The sequence below is a fragment of the Neolamprologus brichardi genome, chromosome 12 (assembly GCF_056152115.1).
Source record: "Neolamprologus brichardi isolate AB-2024 chromosome 12, ASM5615211v1, whole genome shotgun sequence".
Classification (NCBI taxonomy): Eukaryota; Metazoa; Chordata; class Actinopteri; order Cichliformes; family Cichlidae; genus Neolamprologus; species Neolamprologus brichardi.
Window position 1 is genome coordinate 38,925,001 of NC_142115.1, and position 20,848 is coordinate 38,945,848.

The following is a 20,848-nucleotide window of genomic DNA, read 5'->3' on the forward strand; positions in this document are numbered from 1 at the left end:
ACTTTTGTTTCTAAATACGGGACGATTCCGTTTTTTAAGGGACGGTTGGCAACCCTACCCACGAATAACTTGAAACAACTCTCTTATTCGCTCACCATATAAAACAAGAATTACACTCCAAACATATTAAATAAGTATCAACTTTACATAAATATATGTAGTGCTTGTATATTGCTCTCACCTGAAACACAGCAAAACAGTTCAGTGTTACTGACAGCTGCCATTACAATAAGTGGCCTGCGTTACTTTTGTGAGGGATTATTTTGCCAGTCACCCGTTTGTCTGAACCGCCACTGCCACCTACTGACGAAACTAAATATCGCCTTAACATCACATCAGGTGGGAGCAAATGGGCTTTTCGCTCTGTGCTATGATGCAAACTATTGTCACAACAAATAGCAAAAAAGATGATATGGGGATGGGGGGGGGGGGCTGTACATGAACACACAAGGAACGCATCTCAGACTTGTTCTTGATGCTCAAAATACTCAGGGTGCCACACCGCCATATTTTATAGATCTATAAAAAAAACTTGTGAGACTTTATCAGAGGTGTGAGCATCACAGCAGATCTCTTTGTGTCACTGAGGATAAAACAGAAAAACGTGAAGCAGATTTTCCTGGCCTGGCTTTTTATAGCAGATAACCAATATTCTGCAGTAGAACAAAAACAGAAGAAAACCATGAATCAACATGTGAACATGACCTGATGCTGCTGAAGTGAAGCAGAGGCAAAGTTACAGAGGTTTGATTACACTGTAAAATGTAATTCTAGATGTTTGTTATTGTAACATATTCTATATCAGTTTGACGATAGATGACTGAAGTTGTTGTTATAGCACAAAATTACAAGTTAAAAATGTCCCAATTACACCAAAAAAAGCTGACTCGAAAACTCATGTCCAGCTAAATCAGCAACTTATGTGAACTTGACAATATGGGGAAGTTGAGCACAGCAGGATTCAAAACTGCCTCATGTGACTGCTATCGAGGTGCGTCATGGGGAATTGGCAGTTAACGACATGCTCACTTTACTTGGACGTTTTCTAATCGTCTTCATTGGAATCTGCTTTCAAGGTGAGTAACATTGGTTATAACTATAAGGAAAGAGAGCTACAAAAGTTGGAACATGTTTTGAATTTATGGCATGACGTGGGTTTTCTCTTTTACCGAAATCTTTGCTTTAGCTAATGTAACTTTAGCCGACAAGGTCCAGCTTGTGTGTCATGACTAACTTAACCTAATAAACTGAAATATGGCCTTTTTATGGGTAGCACTGACCAAATCAAAAGTATTATGCCGCTAGCTTTAAGGTTGTGCACTCAACCACTGTTGTGATATTAGCAAGCTAACTCAGCTAATTAATATAGCTTATTCCTTATTGTCTCTGTACTTGTAAATTTCTTTGAAGTTCACAGGCTGTTGTATTTTGGTGGAAGTTCATTTTGGCAATATTTCCAATACCTGGCTGGGTTCAAAAAGAACTATTTGGCAGGACTCCTGTGCTTGTTGTTATCTGTTTACTCCTATGTAATCACTTAAGTTGTTATTTACTGCTGCATGCTAAGCTGTGAGAGTGCATTGAGGACTGAGACAAAATATGATCTACAAACCAGCATTATATTCGTTTTTATCAGATAGTCCTCCAGTGTGTTTATTTCTTGCAGTAATTATATTGTGCAGTTATTTCTTACCCTGAAATGCTTAATGCTTAACAACAGCTTCATTTTAACTTATTTTTGAACTCTTGTGATCAGTTTGACCAAATTGTGTGAGTTTTCATAATAAAAGAGCTGTAGTGATAAAATAATTGGCATCAGAGACACTGATTTTTGGAAGTCCCTTGGGTTGTTTCTGATTTTTTGTTTGTTTGCATAATTTAACTTTTAATTTAACTGCATTCCCCGTATTGTAACAAAACTGACATTGTTTATATGTCAGAAAATTAGCAAACACGCATAAATGGCAACAACAATACAATTATAACATATATTTTTATTTTACTTATTTTAGATCTGTGAAGCCAAACTTGATGCTGGGCATTTGTTCTTGCCTATGGAGTCAAATGGTAAGTTAGCTTTTGTGGGGGTTTTTTCATACCGGAAACACCACAGATTATATTGTAATTTAATAGCTCTGTAGAACAAATGATATAACGATTGTAGTGTCAGGGTACTTTATTTTCACAGGTCTAGATGATCACATCTGTTTTTGTCATTTAAATGAGGTGGACTTGCAAACTTTGCACTTTTCTGTGGAAATTGCTGTCCACTTCCCTACACATACACAGAATGTAGACAGTATTTCAGATCTAAAAAAGCCTTACAGGTTAATTTAAGAGATGATGTGGTCACAGAACGAGTATGTAATGGACTTGCTGGCTTTAATGTAAAAAGCCTGTTGTGTAACTTTGAGGCAGTATATTGCTCATCAAGGAAAACATCTGAGGAATAAGAAAATTGTTACTTTTAATCAGTGTTCTTTTACATCCCACATTTACTAAAGTTTTACATCACATAAGAGTTGTTTTTATACTCATTCTACTTTAAAAGATTTCAAAACAGAGCTTATTGTTCACTGAACGGCAGGTAAAGTGCATCTTTTTGTTTGTTTGCTTTTGTGTGTTTGTGTTTTCTCTAATGGGCCTCAGATGATGGTTTGCTTAAATTTGAGTCTCAAAGCATTTAAAAAAAAATTCTGCCTGTACTCCCCACTAAGGCTGGGCAAAGCGATGATTTTCCTAATTGATGAATCTAGCGATTAATTTTTCGATGCATCGATTAATCTAACGATTCATTTTTCAATCCAATTCGATTTCGATTTGATTTGATTAGCGATTATTTCCCCATTATTTGACTTGTATATCAATTTCACATTTACTAATTTATGTATCTCAATGAAAAACACAAATTTCTTCATTTGAACACCTTATAATAATAAATAATTGCAAATTTTGCAAGTTATGCATTGGAGATTTAATAAAAACAAAATCCACAATGAAATTGTAGTACAATCTTCTGTTTTTAACAAAAAATTAAATGTTGTGCAAAACAAATATGAATAAAGGAAATCATAGCAAAAAATTAATAAAATATAAACAGCAGCAATGGCGTCTTTGAACAAATACAACGTAACATTCACTTTGCTCTCTGCAAAAAAAGTGCTCTTCGTTATCCATTTTGCTGCCTTCTCTCCTATTTCTGTGTGTGTGTTCAATCACGTTCATCACATGAAGTAGTTATGCATTGGAGTGGAGAAATGTTAGCATTTCTACATACTTAGCAGTCAGGCTTGCCCTTTTTTTGGTGACAATGTTTCCAGCAACTGAAAAAGCCTTTCAGATGGTGTTGATGTGGCAGGTACAGCCAGATATGATTTGGCTAAAGTTGCCAGTGTGGGGAATCTTGTTGCATTATTCTTCCACCATGTAAGGGGGTCATTATCCCTTGGAATAGGGGCTTCCCCAAAATACAACAGTACTTCTTTCCTCACCGCCTCATTTTCTCCATCCCCACCCTGGTCAGTGTTTTCATTACAATCTTCCTCCTCAGAATCTGTACCCAACAAAGTGTCCAACACAGACCTCTTCTTCGTCGGGGGACTTGCTGAGGCTTCCTGTCCCACATGTTCCTGCTGTAACTGTGATCTCTGCTCCCTTTTGAGATCAAGTGCCTCCCTCTGTACTCTTACTTGCCGTTTCAGAGCATCTTCTGGAGAAAGGAATTTCAGTTTACGAAAACGTGGATCGAGGGCAGAAGCAATGAGTGACACATTTTTTCCATCTGCTTGAAATGCAGATACTTCTGGCTGCCACCTGTACAAGATTTCCTCTTCTGCACAGTTCTGGGAAGAGTTCACTGCAGCAGAATCAAATGATTTGTTTTGGGTGGATTTCAGGAGACCTTTCGGCAGGGGGGGAAGAACAGAGACTGTGACATAAGACTGTCTACTAAGAACATTAGTGGCTTGCTCATAAGGCTTGAGCACCTCCTTCAATTCATCCAGAAGAATCCACTGATCACTTTTCAGATCTAGGTACTGTTTCCCACGCTAGGTGACTTTTGGATCTGAAAGCGTCGCAACCACTGGCCATCTCTGTTCCAACAGACGTTCAATCATGTAGTATGAACTGTTCCATCTGACAGCGACATCCTGGATTAGTTTATGCTCAGCTGTACCCATCTGTTTTTGCTTCTGCTTAAGTTTGATGCTAGCTGGCTCACTTTTCCTGATGTGCTTTACAAAGCCCCGTGCAGCTGATAGTGCCTTATCAATCTTGGGGTCTTTCAGTGCATGGTTTACAACCAGTTGCAGTGTATTCCCGGCACACTGATAGGACACCACTCCAAACTTCTCTTTCAGGATGTGGAGAGCTGCAACTATGTTACTTGCATTATCATGCACAATGGCAAGGACATTATGCAAGGAAATGTGGAATTTTTCTGCCACCTTCTCCACCCAGGAGGCAAGGTTTTCTGCAGGGTGGCGCTCTTCAACTGGCAGTGTTGCTAAATTGAAGGAGAGAAGATCCCAATTGTCATTAATGAAATGACAAGTTACCCCTAAGTAGGACTCTGTGACCAGACTTGTCCAAGCATCAGTGGTAAGGGAGATTTTGGATGTGGCCTTTTTTAGTTCATTGAAGTTTCTTACTTTCTCTCCATCATGTTTGTAAAATGACGCCTAGACGGCAGAGTGTAACCTGGTTGACTTTACATTTCTTTGAATCCCTCACCCTCAACCACAGCAAGTGGTCTCATGTCTTTTAAAATCATAGATAAGACGCTCTCGGTAAGTACCTCCTGGGGGGTGCATGGTGTACTTCTTCTCTGACAGTAGTCCTCCAGACTTTTCTGTTTGTTCCTGAAATCATAAATCACACACAGATGAATTTGAATAATTACAAAATAATTATATGGAAAGCATAATATCAAAATAATTTGATAAGGATCTGGTTGTTATATATGTAAATAAAAATATAAACCATGTATGTGCCTTACTGTTATGCCATGTGCTTTCATAGCATAACAGTAAGAGATTAATGATAATCACCAATGTTGAACATTCTATGATATGCAGCCATCGTGTTATGAAATGTGCCCCCCCCAACTGCAGACAAAATGAGTCTCAATGAGGATGCTTAAGTTGGACCTTTCTATTGCTCTAGCTCTTATGGAAGAATATTTACAAAAGATAACGTTTAAACAGCCATAGCTGATGGCACCTTTACTCGTGCAATGCTTTCTAGTCATTAGATGGCATAACTTTGACCTATAAGATCAAGCTGGAGAAGCAATACGTATACAATAGCAATACACCAGGCAAAACGTTGAAGGAAGGTAATAGTGCGGTGGACCCCCGGGTGGCAGGTGAATCTGGCAATATGAGCCCAATGTAACACTCGTGACCTTACTGAGGAGTGGACGAAGAGCAACCCTGGAGGTCCCGTTCCGGGGTCTGGTTCTGTCCGCTGAGCCTCTCGAATAGCCGACTCGATCTCCCAGGTCAGGGCCCCGATTACACAGGTGGGTGGTAGAATGGGAGAGTCCCGAGTTGCGTCTTCGGAGGCGGCGAATTGGCGTGAGAGGGCGTCTGGCTTGACATTACGGGAACCGGGTCTGTAAGTGATCGTGAACTGGAATCTAGTAAAAAAACAGGGCCCACCTGGCTTGCCTGGCGTTGAGGCACTTTGCCGATCGAATGTACTCAAGGTTCTTGTGATCGGTCCAGACCACAAACGGCTGGGCAACGCCCTCTAGCCAATGGCGCCACTCCTCCAGGGCTAGCCTGATGGCTAGTAGCTCTCGATCTCCCACACCATAGTTGCTCTCTGCGGAGGTGAGACGGCGTGAAAAGTAGGCAAAGGGATGCAGCTTACCTCCTTGCTGCTGAGAAAGCACCGCCCCCACTTCAGCGTCCGAGGCGTCCACCTCCACAATGAACTGCAGGTTGAGATCGGGTTGGACGAATGAATGGGCGCCGAGGCAAAGCGGTCCTTCACATGGGCAAATGCTCGTTGAGGCAGCTCATCCCAGCAGAAGGGAACCTTGGGAGAAGTAAGACGGGTCAGAGGCAGGGCAAGTTTACTGTAGTCGCGAACAAAGCGACGATAAAAGTTTACGAACCCCAGAAAGCTTTGAAGCTGTCTACGGTTGGAAGGGGTCGGCCAGTCAACAACGGCTTGAACTTTTGCGGGATCCGTTTTGAGATTACCCTGATCGATGACGTGGCCCAGGAAGGAAACAGTTGAGACATGAAACTCACACTTCTCCCCTTTAACAAAGAGACGATTTTCGAGGAGACGCTGAAGGCCTTGCCTGACATGGCGTTGGTGGTCGGCGACGGAGCGGGAGAAGATGAGGATGTCATCCAAGTAGACGAAAACGAAATGGTCGATGAAATCTCGGAGCACGTCGTTCACGAGAGCCTGAAACACAGCTGGAGCATTGGTGAGACCGAAAGGCATTACAAGATATTCGAAATAGCCCAGGTGAGTATTGAAAGCCGTCTTCCACTCGTCTCCCTCCCTAATCCTCACCAGATGGTAGGCGTTGCGCAGGTCCAACATTGTGAAAATGGTGGCACCCTGGAGAAGCTCGAACGCGGAACTCAGCAGAGGGAGTGGATACTTGTTTTTAACTGTGATGGCGTTGAGGCCGCGATAGTCAATACAGGGCCGTAAACTCTTATCTTTCTTGGTGACAAAAAAGAAACCAGCGGCAACAGGTGAGGACGAGGGGCGAATGAGACCAGCGGCAAGTGACTCATTGATGTATTTTTCCATGCTTTCCCGCTCGGGTCGAGACAGGCTGTACAACCTACTGGTCGGGAGTGGCGCGCCTGGGAGGAGGTCAATCCCACAATCGCACGGCCGGTGACGGGGGAGGGAGCGTGCCTTATCTTTACAAAACACTTGCGCCAGGTTGTGATAAACAGATGGTATGGAGGACAGATCTGGCGGTTCTGAAATAGTTTTATTGGGTGGTAGGCTCATGGCGGGGGTGGCGGCTTTTAAACAGGACATGTGACACTCCTCCCCCCACCCAGAAATACTTTCTTTCCTCCAATCAATCACAGGGTTATATTGACATAGCCAGGGATAGCCTAAGACTAGTGGTGTGAGTGGGGCTTTAAAGACGTACAACTGTATGGTTTCAACATGATTGCCAGAAAGAGTCAGGGAAATCGGTTCTGTGACATGAGTAATGTCTGGAAGATGCTGGCCACTTAAGGGCTGTGACTTGGAGTGAATGAGACAGAGGCTCCGTGCTAAAACCTAATTTGAGCGCCAGCGAGGCATCAATAAAATTCTGTTCTGCACCGGAATCGATCAGAGCGTCGAGAGAATGAGTCTTGAGACGAACCTTCAGCTTAGCTGCAATCATGAGATGAGGAGGAGACTGAGAACAGGTGACCTCGCCCACCCGTACACTCCTCACTACTGGCGGCCGCTGTCTTTTGGCCGCGCCTGGCAATCCATGGCAGTATGGCCCTTGCGGCCACAATAAAAGCACTCACCGGCTCTCCAGCGATGATACCGCTCCTCGGGCGACAGTCTGGAGCGGCCCAGTTGCATGGGCTGTTCACTTTCCTCCATGCTGTCCGATGAGTGACTGCCGCTAAGCGCGCCTCCACCTGACGTCTCCATGCCCCCGGGGGCCTCTGGGAAATGTAGTTTCTGGTTCCCCGACGCGCCCGTAGGTGCTCATCTATCGTCACACATAGTGTAATCACATCAGACAGGGTCTTAGGAACAAATATTATTCAAGAGAGTACTTGTCAATGCCGACTGCCCCCAGCCAGTTTCTTCGGCCAAGGTCCAGAATTCGACCGAAAAATCCGCCATACTCCGCCTCCCCTGCTTCAAATTTAACAGTCTGTGGGCGGCCGCCTCCGCTCCGGTGCCTCTTTCAAAAACATTTTTAAATTTGGTGAGGAAGTCCTCGTAAGAAATGTCAGGGGCTGTTCTTAAAACGACTTGCGCCCAGTTTAATGCCTGAACCATAAAGGCGATTTTGGCCCCGTCGGTCTCATACGTTCTTCGTAACTGACGGAATCGTAGTGTGATCTGAGTCAAAAATCCACCCCATTTATCGAACTCACCCGAGAAAGGCTCCGGCGCTGGTAACGATCGCTCTGGAGGTTCAGTGGAAGCCGGCGTGGGGGAAACAGGTGGAGCGGCTGCAGATGGATTCGGGGCCGATAGAGAAACAGACGGAGGGGGTGAGGGTGGGCTTACCGACGGTAGATGTTGAGCGAGGGCTTGAGTGAGTGCGGCCAGTTGTTGATTTATGTGCCAAAGCATGTGTTCGTGGCGTTCCAGAATTGCCTCTGGGGTGAGGACGGGTTGCTGGGTGGAATTTGAGTCCGCTGAGTCCATGATGGCTGGATCGTTATTGTTACGGTTTGGAGGAGGACTCAAGCGCAGGACTCCGGTTCTGATGCTCACAAGAAGGGTTTATTTACAATTCACCAGGTGTATATACAAGAATGTGCGGGGGGTGCTATATACAGCTGAGTGGGGGGAAAAGGGGTCTCCAGGGATGTCCAGGGGAAAGCACCCGTTCTTCAGATTATCCACTCACACGATCACAGGCTCACACTCCGACACTGCCACACGGGAATCACACGGGGGAAAATCCAGGAAGCTCTGTAGACAGGGAGACAGGGTTAAGTACGACACACAAAGGAAACACTCTTAACTAAACTTGCTGTAGCTTGACTTCAATAACGCGTGGTAGACAACGATCCAGCGACGAACAGCAGTCACCTCCTGGCTTAAATGCTGCGCCCTTAATGAGACCCAGGTGTCTCATCTCCCGGGGGCGTGGGCCGAGGGCGTGAACCCACAGTGAGCTCCGCCCCGGCGAGAGAAAAGAGGAAGAGAGAGAGAAACGGAGAGAGTGCTGATCAGCGTGCAGCTGATCCGCCTGGCCGTGACATAAAGTCTGTCATCATATTTCACAACTGGACATTTAGTGTGTTAACTTTGACAGAATCTGTGTATATTGGTGGTAGGTTGGATTTCATATTCTACTTGAATGTCCTGTGAAAGCCTGATTCACAATCTCCAATAATAATCATGTATTGATGGAATTATGTAGCAAAAAGCTGTGTTGGAGCTGCTTCATAAACACTGTTTAAAAAGTTTTTTTGTTTTCTTTTTGACTTCTTTGACCAGAGCTCTACACAAAGGAAGAGCACAGAGGACCTTATTTTCTCAAGGAAGATCCCTCACACACTTTCAAGACTGTGAAGGTTAGCATTGTTTCTTTTAGTAAATTCAATAATTACAGCACCACAGTGAATTTTAAATGAAACAATCAAGATGTGATTGAAGTGCAGACTTTCAGCTTTAACTCAAAGGGTTAACTCCCTCCTCCCTGTAGATGCCACATGATAACATGTATGCTTTTCCTCACCAAATGTGTTATTACGAGATCTGTGACATTGGATTTGGTCTGGGTTTCACAGAAACTAACTGACAAACTAGCATTTATATTCTTAGTTTCTTGTGTTTATTCATGTCTTCACCAGGGTCTTTGACATTTCGCTGCTGTACTGTTCTGCTTTGTGTTTGATTTCTCACATTGTATATTGTAATGCCAGAGATATTAGGATATTTAAGGGGTTGCAGTGCCTGCTACAGCTGTGGGGGGCAATACTTTGGTGAAATGTCCTGGACCCTGGAAAAGAGACTGTGTAAACTGGGTAAGCAATTAAAGGTCACTGGCCCAGAGTCATTGGACAGCTGGGTAAAGGTGGATGCTGATATTCAGTGCCAGTTATGCAACCTGTCCAGCCATGTCTATATGCTCTTTTTTCATGCTGTTAATATAGGGGGGAAAACAAACTCTCACTGATTAAAGAAGCATTGTCTGTGGAGCCACATTCTGATCCTGTAGTTTAGCTCCAGTTTGCACATTTCATGTATTCTCAGTCACATTTGGCTCAGAGCACAGCCAATATTTCAAATAACTAAATTTAAATTTACATTTTTGTTCGCATTCTGCAATTGAAGACATGCTCTGTTATTTATGAACATGGTCTTTGTTTAAAGCAAGAAATGGATTTGTAACATGGGGGTGCATATCTCATTCTGAAAAAACTTTAACAACTAATAAGTGTTACCCAAAGCCAATCAGCACCATCCATCCATCAGTATGGGTCTTCTTCTATTGTGTAATTGTAATTGTGCATATTATTTTTTTGTCTTTGAACCCTTTCATAGCCGACGGGTATTGAAGACACATTTACTAAGAGGATGAAAGTTGGCATTGTGATGGTGAAAGAAGAAGACATCATTGATGTGTTGGTTGTCCTTGAGGCGGCAGTAATCCTGTCTAATCTGAGGGATGTCTCGAGTGCCATTTCCGTGCTGATGGGTCTTCTTTTTGCTCTCAAAATAGACTATCCAAAGGAACGTAAGGACACCTTTCAGAACATCCTACTGAACATTGGTGGAAGGCAGTGCTCCTCACTTGTGCATGGTCTAAGAAACAGACTCTTGCGGAAAGCCATGCAGAACTGTAATTGTATACTCACAGCATGCAATTTACTTAGTGTTAAGGACAGTTTTTATTTTACTGTTTGTTTTTTTTATACTTGCAAGCTCCCATTTTTCACTGATTTTTCTGTTTCTCAGATGACTAAGATGGCACAATAAATGTTGAATGTTGGGTGCTCATGAGTAATTGTCTTGTCATGTTCTTAAAACAAACTTTCTGCATGAAATGATCAGATATACGTTAATGGAATCTGTGGGTTTTAATTTTTTTCTGTGAACAACAGAAAATTAATTTAAAGGATAGATATTTAAACCTGAGATCTAAGATAAACCTAACAGGTAGTTTTGCAGAAATGGATGATGGAAAAAAATACTTAAGATGTTCAATACACATTTTTCTTTACATCCAGTCAATCAACTCTGATAATTAAAATGAAACTGATTTACAGGTTCACTCAGCTACCTTAAGGAGCTCAGTTAATTAATAAACTTAAGTCGACTTAGCTAACAGATTATGTTAGTTAAGCTAAAATAGATTCCTAAGTTAAAAGAACTACTAAAGTATTTGAATTAACTAAAAAAACCTAAGTCAACTGAACTAGAACAAGAGTTTAAACAATAGATTATTTTAATTTAGCTGAAAGGGTTTTCCCAAGTAAAAATCACTATTAAAGCAGTTGAACTGACTAACAAATTTCAGTCAACCAAACTAAGACAAAAGTTCAGACAACATGTGATTTTTCCTCAATATAACATTGTGTGTTACAAGAACAAACTCTATTTCTTCACTTAACTTAAACTTTTACGGCAGCCCTTTACATCATATTTCTAAGTTGAAACAAGTTATATTTTACAGTGTACAGACACAGCTCAGTGTTTTGAAATTTTGCCTAATTTTAAAAAGTTTACATTCCTTCAGTATTGAACAGCAGAAATTAGGCTTTGCTGTCCAAGGTCATTTTTGAAAGAAAAAAAAACAGCGGCCCACAGCACTGTACATGGCGGTACAAAAACAGACCTAAACATAAAGCGCGGACTCAAAGCATCAGAACCAGTGAGCTGTTGGCTTTCAGCCCCGACGGCGTGCCCGTGTACGTGGCGTGGCGTGTGAAAGCCGACATCTCACTGATTCTGATGCGTCGGTGGGTCCACGCTCTGTGTCTTTGTGCAGAATCCGTGTTCCTGCTCTCATTTACTGTTTTAGCTGTTTGGTGTTTGTGAGCTTTAACCTGAGATTCTGGCAAAACACATTTATATTTAAAAATCAATTCAGGATTTAATGAATCGATCTCACTTTATTCAAACTACTCACCTCTCTCTATTCGCCTGCACTTTCAAACGTGCACACAAAGGACTACAGGAATATCTGGACCACGGCCAGTCAGAGAGGTTTTTAATGGATGTGTGTGTGTGTGTGTGTGTGTGTGTGTGTGTGTGTGTGTGGTGTTTTCCTCCCCTCAGCAGCCAGTCAGTTAGTATGGAGGTCACCTCAGCAGCTGACCTAATTTAGCTGCTCAGGTTGTCACCGTGAGGTTTGCACAGGCTGTATGGATTAGACACTTTTGATAACTGTACACGTCTCAAAGTGTTGCTGCGTGTAACCAGTTGTTGTTATAGTTGTATATCTTGTGTTGTATAGTTGTATATCACTAAATGACAAGACTTTGCATTCCAGATTAGAGGGGGGGGGACTCTGTGCGTGTGTGTGCATGTGTGTTAATGGTTCTATGTCATTTCAGGGACGCTTTGCTGAAGATGAGGGAGGTCTATGAACGAAGTCCTCAGATGGGCGATGCCAGCAGTTTGGAGCCTCGACTGGATGAAGTGAAGCAGAACCTGCACAGGCTGGAGGAGGAGCTGAGGAGGAACCAGGTCTCTGTAAACACATAGCACGTACACACATTATTTTATGACTTAGAAATTGGATTAGTGGGTGAAGAACCTATCGATAGGAAGCTCACTAAGCCAGAGGAGGATGTGCTAGTTAAAAGGCTCAGTTTTGCCAGACAGCAACAGAAACAGCAATAAGCACTACAAAAGTAACACAACCTGAAGCAGAGCAAATCAGGATGTGGGTTTCAGGGGCCTTCTCCAGTGCGAAATACCTCTTTCCAAAATCAGGCTGTGATGGGCAGCAGCGAGGGAGGGGGACGCACCTGAGCAATCACGCCTCGCCGGCTTGAAGTCTGAACTGGGTCCTGTCGGTCTGTTGTTGTTAGTGTGTGTGACGGGAAAGCTTCGGCCGGTAGTACTGAAGATGCTGAAAAGCGTGAAACTGTGGATATTTCACAGTGGTGCTAAAACCTGGGATGGGGGCATGGCAGACGCGGTACCGGGCCAGCCAGGGGAGGAGCTGGCCCAAATGGTGGCTGAAATGGCGGCCACATGGAGGGAGCTGGTGGCAGCGTCTCGTGCCGCATGCAGACAACTGAGAGGCTGGCAGCTCAGTTTGGGTCCTGTGCCACCGCCACCACCCACACCCACAACCCTCGACCGCGTGGGAGTGGCTGACGTCCAGGCTGCTCCAGCACCCGTGCCAGCCCCCAGGATGAGACCACGCCCCGCCACACAGGCCGACAAGGGGAGTCGCACCGGAGGAGGGAAAGCAAGGGAACACAGATTTGTAAAGGAAGCTCTAAAACATTCCAGCTGGGCCTTTATCAAATCAGTGATGATGGGACACTCTTTGATGTTACTGATTTTGGGAAGAGAAAAGAGAATAAAACAGGCCGTCAACAGTGAATCCAAAACATTGTTCCACTTGCTCTAGGCTTAGTCCTGTAGGTTGGTCCTTGTGACGTCAGCGCTTTATTTCACATCATATGATGATCAATATTTGAAGAAGAAGTAACTCAAAGGGGGATGACCTGGGAGGAAGAAGATGAAGAACCCACCTGGATGATCTTCACAAACTTAAAGAATCAGAATTAGAATCAGAATACTTCAGTGCTCCAGTTTAACAGTAACAAAGACAGACACTACACTAAGTAAGAAATAGACACAATATATACAATGTATATACATGCATATGTGTGTATATATATATATATATATATATATATATATATATATACATATACATATAAATCACATATTGATAAATAGCTGAATGAGAAGAAGAAGAGGAGTGTGTGCGAAAACGGTGTAGCTATATACAGTGTGTTAGATGGAGGAGTTGTACAGGGAGCCACAGGCAGGAATGATTTCCTGTGTTGTTCAGTGGTGCATCATGGGTAATCTCAGTCTCTCACTGAGCGTGCTCCTGTGACTGACCAGCATGTCATGGAGGGGGTGGGAGGTGTTATCCAACATTGTCTTTATTTTGGACAACATGCGCCTCTCTGACACCACCTTAAGGGAGTCCAGCTCCATCCCCACAAACATTACTGGCCTTACAAATCAGTTTATTGAGTCTGTTGGCATCTGCGGCCCTCAGCCTGCTCCCCCAGCATGCAACGGTGTAGAGGATTGCGCTGGCCACAACAGACTCCAGTCACCTTCTTTTTTCAAACCCATGACTGGTTAAGAGCAGTCTTTATGTGACCCTGTAAGAGGAGAGGGTCGAGGGGTGTAAGCAGTGTGGAGTGCTTTTGTTCTGCCTGTATGTAAACCAGGGCTGTGCTGGGATCCTCAGAGAGACTGCCGTCAGCATGGACGCCATGGCGTCTCTCTCCCAACCATTCTCGTGTTTATTAGATGGTGTTAGCTCATTGTTGTCTGTAGGCTTTGTTAATTATATTTCCATAACAGTTTGCTGGATTCCTCCTTCCTCAAGATGATTTTCCTCCTTCTGACTTGGTAGGGTTTCCATCTGCTGAAGAGATTTCCTTTTCCCACACTGACAGTCTCCCAGATAGTGTCGATCACTGTGAAAACAACCAAACCTGAACTCTGGAGTATCAAAATATTGCTGTGGCAGAGAGCTTTCATTTATTTGAAATGAAAAAACAAATTTAGAAAGAAAAGCGTATCCATTCTGTACTGAACACACACCCTGGGCTGAGTTTGATCAACTTCCTTTCACAGTGTGTGTCAATGTGTCTGTTTGCTCTGCAGAACAGACCTTAATTGTCCTTGTACATATACAACAAAACTGTGGAAGCCCCACTCGATTACTGTGGGCAAAGTGGCTTGAGTGCAAAACACCACAATGCACTTCAGTAATGTCGTGTGCATTTTGTAAATTGTGTTTCTGTGTGTGCTCACAGGTGTGGCTGTCAGAGGCCGACAGCAGGCTGTCTGATCACAGCACCAGGAGACAGAGCGGAGGCTGTGGGTTAAATTCCCAGGCAACTACACCAGGCAGCACCAGCCTCAAACAGCTGGACAACCGCAGCCCAGCCAGCAGAGAGAGGTAGTTTCTGACGATGACTGACCATTAATGACATCATTACTGGGATTTCCTTTTTTCATACCTGTCTCTCTCCTCACCTGTGTCTCCGCCTGACGCTCCTCAGTCCCGATGGCAGTTACACTGAGGATCACAGTGCTGAGCTTCACTTTAAGTCTCGTAGTTCAGAGTTTGATGATGACTTCGACGATGAGGAACCATTGCCGAGTATTGGAACCTGCAAGTCTCTGTACCCATTTCAAGGTACTCTGCAGCATTTAAACATCAGCCGTTCCACTTTACAATGACATGTAAAATCTCACAAATGTCACAAACTATAAACCCAATCAGTCCTTTGGGAGGTTAGAAACCTCTTAGAACAAAGAAAGTTGCAGCTGAAGCAGGCTGAGAGAGAAGCAACAAACACTGAGCAGCAGAAACACCTGCAGGCAGGTAAATGGGCTGAGGATAAAGCCCGTGCTTCGTCCTCAGCCAGATACACACAAGTTATACATGCAACGCAATTAATACATAGTTAACAACATGTTTTCATATAAATCACCGAAATCCAACAACCCAGCGCCAAAACTCCAGAAAAGTTCATTTATCTCCCTGTAACAAGCTTCTCCTCAGATAGACTCAGATTTCCACATTAGAGTCAAAGTGGATTTTGCAGATCTAATTTTCAAGCAATGATCAATTCTGATTGGTTGTGAGGTTGGCGAGTCACTCTGGTTTGTCCAGGTGAAACACTTCTGTTTCTCTGTGGTATCAGCATGTTGTTGATCATCCTCAGGTCAGAATGAGGGCACTCTGTCGATGCTGGAGGGGGAGCTACTTTCTGTGGTGGAAGAAGACAAGGGTGACGGCTGGACCCGAGTGCGCAGGAACCTGGAGGAGGAGGGATATGTGCCAACCTCTTACATCAAAGTCTTCCTGGACAGCAGCGCCAAAGGTGCCATGACCTACATATGACCTCTCAATGACCTTTAAATTACCTCACCTGACACCAGGTTGGGTCATATGACCTCAGACCTTTGACTCATGAATGTCACCGTGCTAGTTCCTATGGTAACAGCAGCCTGCCTTGCTGTGCTTTGCCTGTCTGTGTGCCAAACTTGAGCTGTGTGACATACCTGTACAACTCCAGGGCAGGTGTGTCTCTGAGGCTCACATCAGACACCGATGATGATCAGTTTTCTTTGTGTAATGCTAATTTAATGCTAACTTGGAAAGATATTTAGTCTGAACAGTAATGTCTGAAACGGAGAAAAACAAAAGGATCAGTAATCTGGATTAGTGTCATTTGTAGATTTCAGTTTTTACGTTGACTTTTTCAAATGTTTGGTTACTTCGGTTTTAATATTCCAGACGATGACATGTTTAAGGATTAAAGTCTGCAACTGTCTGCTAAGTTAGCTGCTACCATAACCTCAGGCCTTAGCTTTTAGCATAGCCTTGGCAGCTGCTGCAATAGTTGATTTCCTGAGGATGCTCAGGGAGGCATGTCAGTGAGAATGAATTATTAAAGTTTGTCTATATTACGTTATTACTGCCGTGACAAATAATCTGAAAGCGGATCTCTTAACGACACCTTTAGCTTAGACTACGTCCACACTAGAAGCGATCGCACTGGCAAACAGAGGCTGCAGAAAGCAAATGACGTTCCACTACTTCAAGCGACTACAGGCAAAATAAGCGACTGGAATCTTGAGTTAAACCCAAGATAAATTTTTCCTACCTCCCAGTGAGGAAATAAAGTGACTACCAGTGTGAGTGAAGAATACGACTGATTGATACTAAGTCCTTTCGGGAGTCACCCGGGGCCCCGAAGTGTCTGTAATTCACAACGAGCGAATTGCGTCGAGTGTGGACGCAGCTGGAGGCCGAACTGTCGTTTTCTCATTCAGCCAGACTGAAAGCGATCATCAGGCTGCAGCTTTTCCAGAGAGGACTGTGGGGTTGTTGTGGCTTTGAGAAGACTGCGCTCAAACGGCGCCACAGTTGTCATAGTTACCTCATGTAAAAGGGGATGAGATGTTTTGCCTTTTTCTGTTCGAATCCAGCAGCTTCTCTGTTAACGAGTAAACAGATCTTTGTGATACGTCCAATCAGAGAGGACTGTTAGCCAGTTAGCGCTGGCGAGGATGTTATCGTGCTATACGTCTACTATATTGATATCCAGGGTTGGGCTGAAACAGTAATTAATGAATTGAGATGATGCCTTAAACCAGAAATCAGCTGAAGTTTACATAATTCATTCAGTGCGTTCTGTTTGTCGTTTTTTATGTTTCGCGTTTTATGTTCATGTTATTGTTGATAAACTTGCCAGACTTCACCTTTATTGGTTCATGTGCTGATTATTTTCTCACTTGATCGATGATCTGAAAAATAAAAGCTTAGTTCAAACTGTAATCTGTTTTTTAAATCAACATGATTATTTTCAGACGAATAAAAACAGCAGAGGAGCTTCAGTTCACCTCCTGTCAGGGCCCGAGTGTCTGCTCCCTTTATTATTATTTCACGTCTTTGCTCAAGAACAAATGAAATTCTGCATGTTCGTCAGGTCTGGCGAAAATGTTCATGTTTCATTGGTTTGACATACAGAGAGTCGGGAATGGCTCACCTGTGATAGTACTACCAGCACATGGTTTGAGCTGCATGAATGAAATTTGGTACACACGTGTAACATGTTGAGATGATCGAAGAAGTCAGCGGGCCACTTAAATCCAAACCCAACAGGAACTTTGAATTGAAGATGCCATTTTGGCAATTTCCTGGCACTTTTGCCAACTCCTGGGGATTTTATCGGTTCACCTTAATATTTGGTCAGTCTAAACTACAGACCTGGGCCTATTTCATTTGTTGAAATGAACATATTTCAGCTGCCATATTTGAAACTGGTCACAGTGCCATCTACAGGGAACAGGAAACTGCATGCTCTGCACTTTGGGTTAAGGAGTTGATCTTGGGATACACTGTGAGCTTTCGTCAGTGGGCGTGACCCTGGCGGCATGGTGAATTTTTGTGTTTCGCCATGAAGCACAGACTTGCTATCACTTACAGACATCATTCACAGGCATGCTAAGAGTTCTGCCCTGAGCTGATGTACATTCCCACTTTGGATATTAGTTACAGCCCAATGTTATGTTTTATAGTTTGACGCACTGCTTGTCCCAGGTTGAGCCCATCTGCCTCAAAAGCGGTGAGAATAAACATCCGACCCCCAAGATGTTTCACTGTGAAAATTGTGAGTTTCATTCAGCGATCTGGTGCCATCGCGATTCACTATGAAACAGGAAGCAGCTTTTGAAGGCCTTGGAAAGGTTGAACACTCATGATATTTGGCACACACGTCCGTGTGAGTCCGCTTTCCAGGTCTGTAGCTCTACACACTTGTTGGAAAATGGCTCCGCAGCGCCCCCTGCAAAATTTCAAACACGCAGTCTCTGCACTATGTTTAATGTATGAGTCTGAAATTTGGCAGCCTCATGTGCAACATCAATATATACAACTCTAAATCCAACAGGAAGTCTGCCATTTTCAGGCCTCGTACTTTAACAAACTCCCTGATCAGAGTGAGAAAGATCTGGTGATGTTAAACTGTGAAGCTTTTTAGTTGTTGTGAAGTGCTGCAGTCATGGCAGTACACTGGGTTTTTATCATTCGCCACGAAGCACAACGCTGCTGTAACTCCAGGATACGTTTTCCAGTTTCTCCCAACCTTCACAGGCATGATGATAGTCCAGGCTTGAACACAGTGATATGCTATTTGTCAGCTATATTTAGAGTTTCGCCTACTGGGAACAGGAAATACGCAGTACGATAGAACCATCATCCAATCTGGGTGAAAGTTTAGTCTGTGTTTCCCACGCATGCTATATACAGTGTGACATATGGTTATGTCGGATTCTCTGTTTTCACCTGGTGGGTATAGGAGGTTTTCAGCATGGCTCAGCGGGGCAGGGTGCGAGGGCCCTCCCATCGCTGCTTGCAGCTTTAATTACTATTGCTATAAAATGGTGGTGTTAGGGTTAGCTGACGTTCTCAGCAGCAGTCTGTCTCACTCTGTCTGTTCTAACGTATCTGCCTGCCTGTCCACCTGTCTCTCTCTCTCCACTCTCCCTCTCTGTCTGTCCTATAGGCTTTGTGCAGAATAGTCGGCTAGTCTAGCGAGTTACTCGACCAGTGAAGACGTCTCTCCACAGGAAGTGATGTAAGAGCTCAGAGGAGGTCTGGTAACAATTTTTCATTGAACAGTGTTGTTTTTCAGGATCTCAACCAACCAGTCAGCTGGAAGACTGCTTTCTTCTTCTTCTTTTTTTTATGAGAGACAAAAACCTCAGAACCTAATCAAAGATCCATGAGAAACCAATCAGAGATCAATGGGAAATCGGATCACAGATCCATGAGTAGCCAGTCAGATCCAGAACCATTTGGAGAGCCAATGCAACCCAGTCAGATCAATTAGAAACCATCTGAGATCCATGTGAAACCAGTCACATCAATGAAAACCCAGTCAGACACCAATTAGAACCCAATCACAAACAAATCGGAGATCAAGGAGAAACCAATCAGTTAATAAATCAGAGGAGATGATTGTAGTAAGAAATGATTCACCGTTCCAAACATTTCTGATGTATAACTGAACGCTGACTTGTGTTTGTGGAAAAGATGAAGATGTATTTCTGATATTTGAACTTTGTTCTTCAAACTCTTCATGTGAGAACTTTATTGATCAGCTGAATGATCTACTATGTTGTGGTCACCACGGTTATTGTGAAATCACTGTGGGCGTGGTCTCTAAAGTGACATTTAAACAGACAAGTCGACTGCATGTAAATACAAATTGTAGCTGCAGGAGTAGCCCTGCCCCCTATCGCCCTGCCAATATTAGCCCCACCACAGGCAGTAACAACCCAGCCCCTCCTATTAGCCTGCCCATTGATGATGATGTTATTGACTGTGTAAAATGTGAACCTTTTTTTTATTTTATAGTGAAATACTGATCAGTTATTTATTGTTTTAGTTTTTCTTTTTTTATTGAGATGTGATTCTGCTGATCATGCTCTTTTCAATTTCCCGTATGTTAAACTTTCAAAATAAAGTACACTCAGAATTAGTGTGCCACTTGTCTTCATTCAGACTGCTCACACTTGTCAGCTTCTGAGGTGTGTGACTTCTGACCCCTGTAAACTCTGACCTGGACACTGAGACTCTCCTGCAAAGTTTTTAAATCAGACAGAAGAGGAAAAAGAGGAAAAAACTCGTCTGTGGTATGCTCAGTCGTAAGTGACAGGACCACCCAACAGATCAACAGATTTACATCTAATGACATCAGCAGGTACTTTAATCAGCTGATTAACAGCACTTCTTCCTCTGGAACCTGTCGATGTTCCTCAGGTAAAGACACAGACTTGTTCTATAGAAGATTCCTTAAAGCCAAATACAAAGTGCAGGAGGAGATTATAATCCAATGTTTCCTTCAGGAAATGTAAAAGGACAGTAATTATGTGTGAGTGTAATCAGGGAAAGACCTGACCTTAAACAGAAGACCGTGACCTAACAAAGTAAAACAGTGAGTAGTGTGGGAGTTTGGAGAAACTGTGGTGGGATTGCTGCTGTCAGGACCTTCAGAGAGCCAGACAGGAGCGCCGGGATTGTCAGCCTAAATCACTGAAGCTGTAATAATCTGCTTTGAACTGAAGTTGGATCTAACTTGTGTGAAAACATGTTGTGTTTGCAATATTGCATGTCCGTGCTTTAAAATATAGACAGTCAGTGGCAAAAGGATGGATAAATGTATGCTGTTCCATTTCAGGCAGAGCCTTCCCATTCAAACCCACTAACGAGACTGATCAGTTTCAAAGGAATCATCTCTTAACCTGTTGAGCACCAAAGGGTTTTCTGAGCTTCCTCCTCAAATATGACTTGCCCAAAACAGATGGAGTATTTCTCTGCAATTACAAACTCTGTATAAACAATACTGGTTTCAAAATAACGCTAAAACTT

At 43.4% G+C, this 20,848-nt stretch overlaps 1 protein-coding gene and 1 pseudogene across 1 annotated transcript in view; one reads left to right on the plus strand and one right to left on the minus strand.

Annotated features, from left to right (window-relative positions):
* The window catches only part of fnbp1a (formin binding protein 1a), a 40,306-nt gene extending 20,351 nt beyond the window's left edge, over window positions 1–19,955 (plus strand). The window contains exons 14-18 of the mRNA XM_006809358.3: window positions 12,246–12,378; window positions 14,715–14,860; window positions 14,964–15,100; window positions 15,633–15,791; window positions 18,981–19,955. Coding sequence (XP_006809421.1) covers window positions 12,246–12,378; window positions 14,715–14,860; window positions 14,964–15,100; window positions 15,633–15,791; window positions 18,981–19,009 — 604 coding nt within the window. The 3' untranslated portion in view covers window positions 19,010–19,955. The remainder of the gene's footprint in view (window positions 1–12,245; window positions 12,379–14,714; window positions 14,861–14,963; window positions 15,101–15,632; window positions 15,792–18,980) is intronic.
* Window positions 3,238–7,647, minus strand: LOC148100417 (uncharacterized; annotated as a pseudogene).
* Window positions 19,956–20,848: the final 893 nt, after the last annotated feature.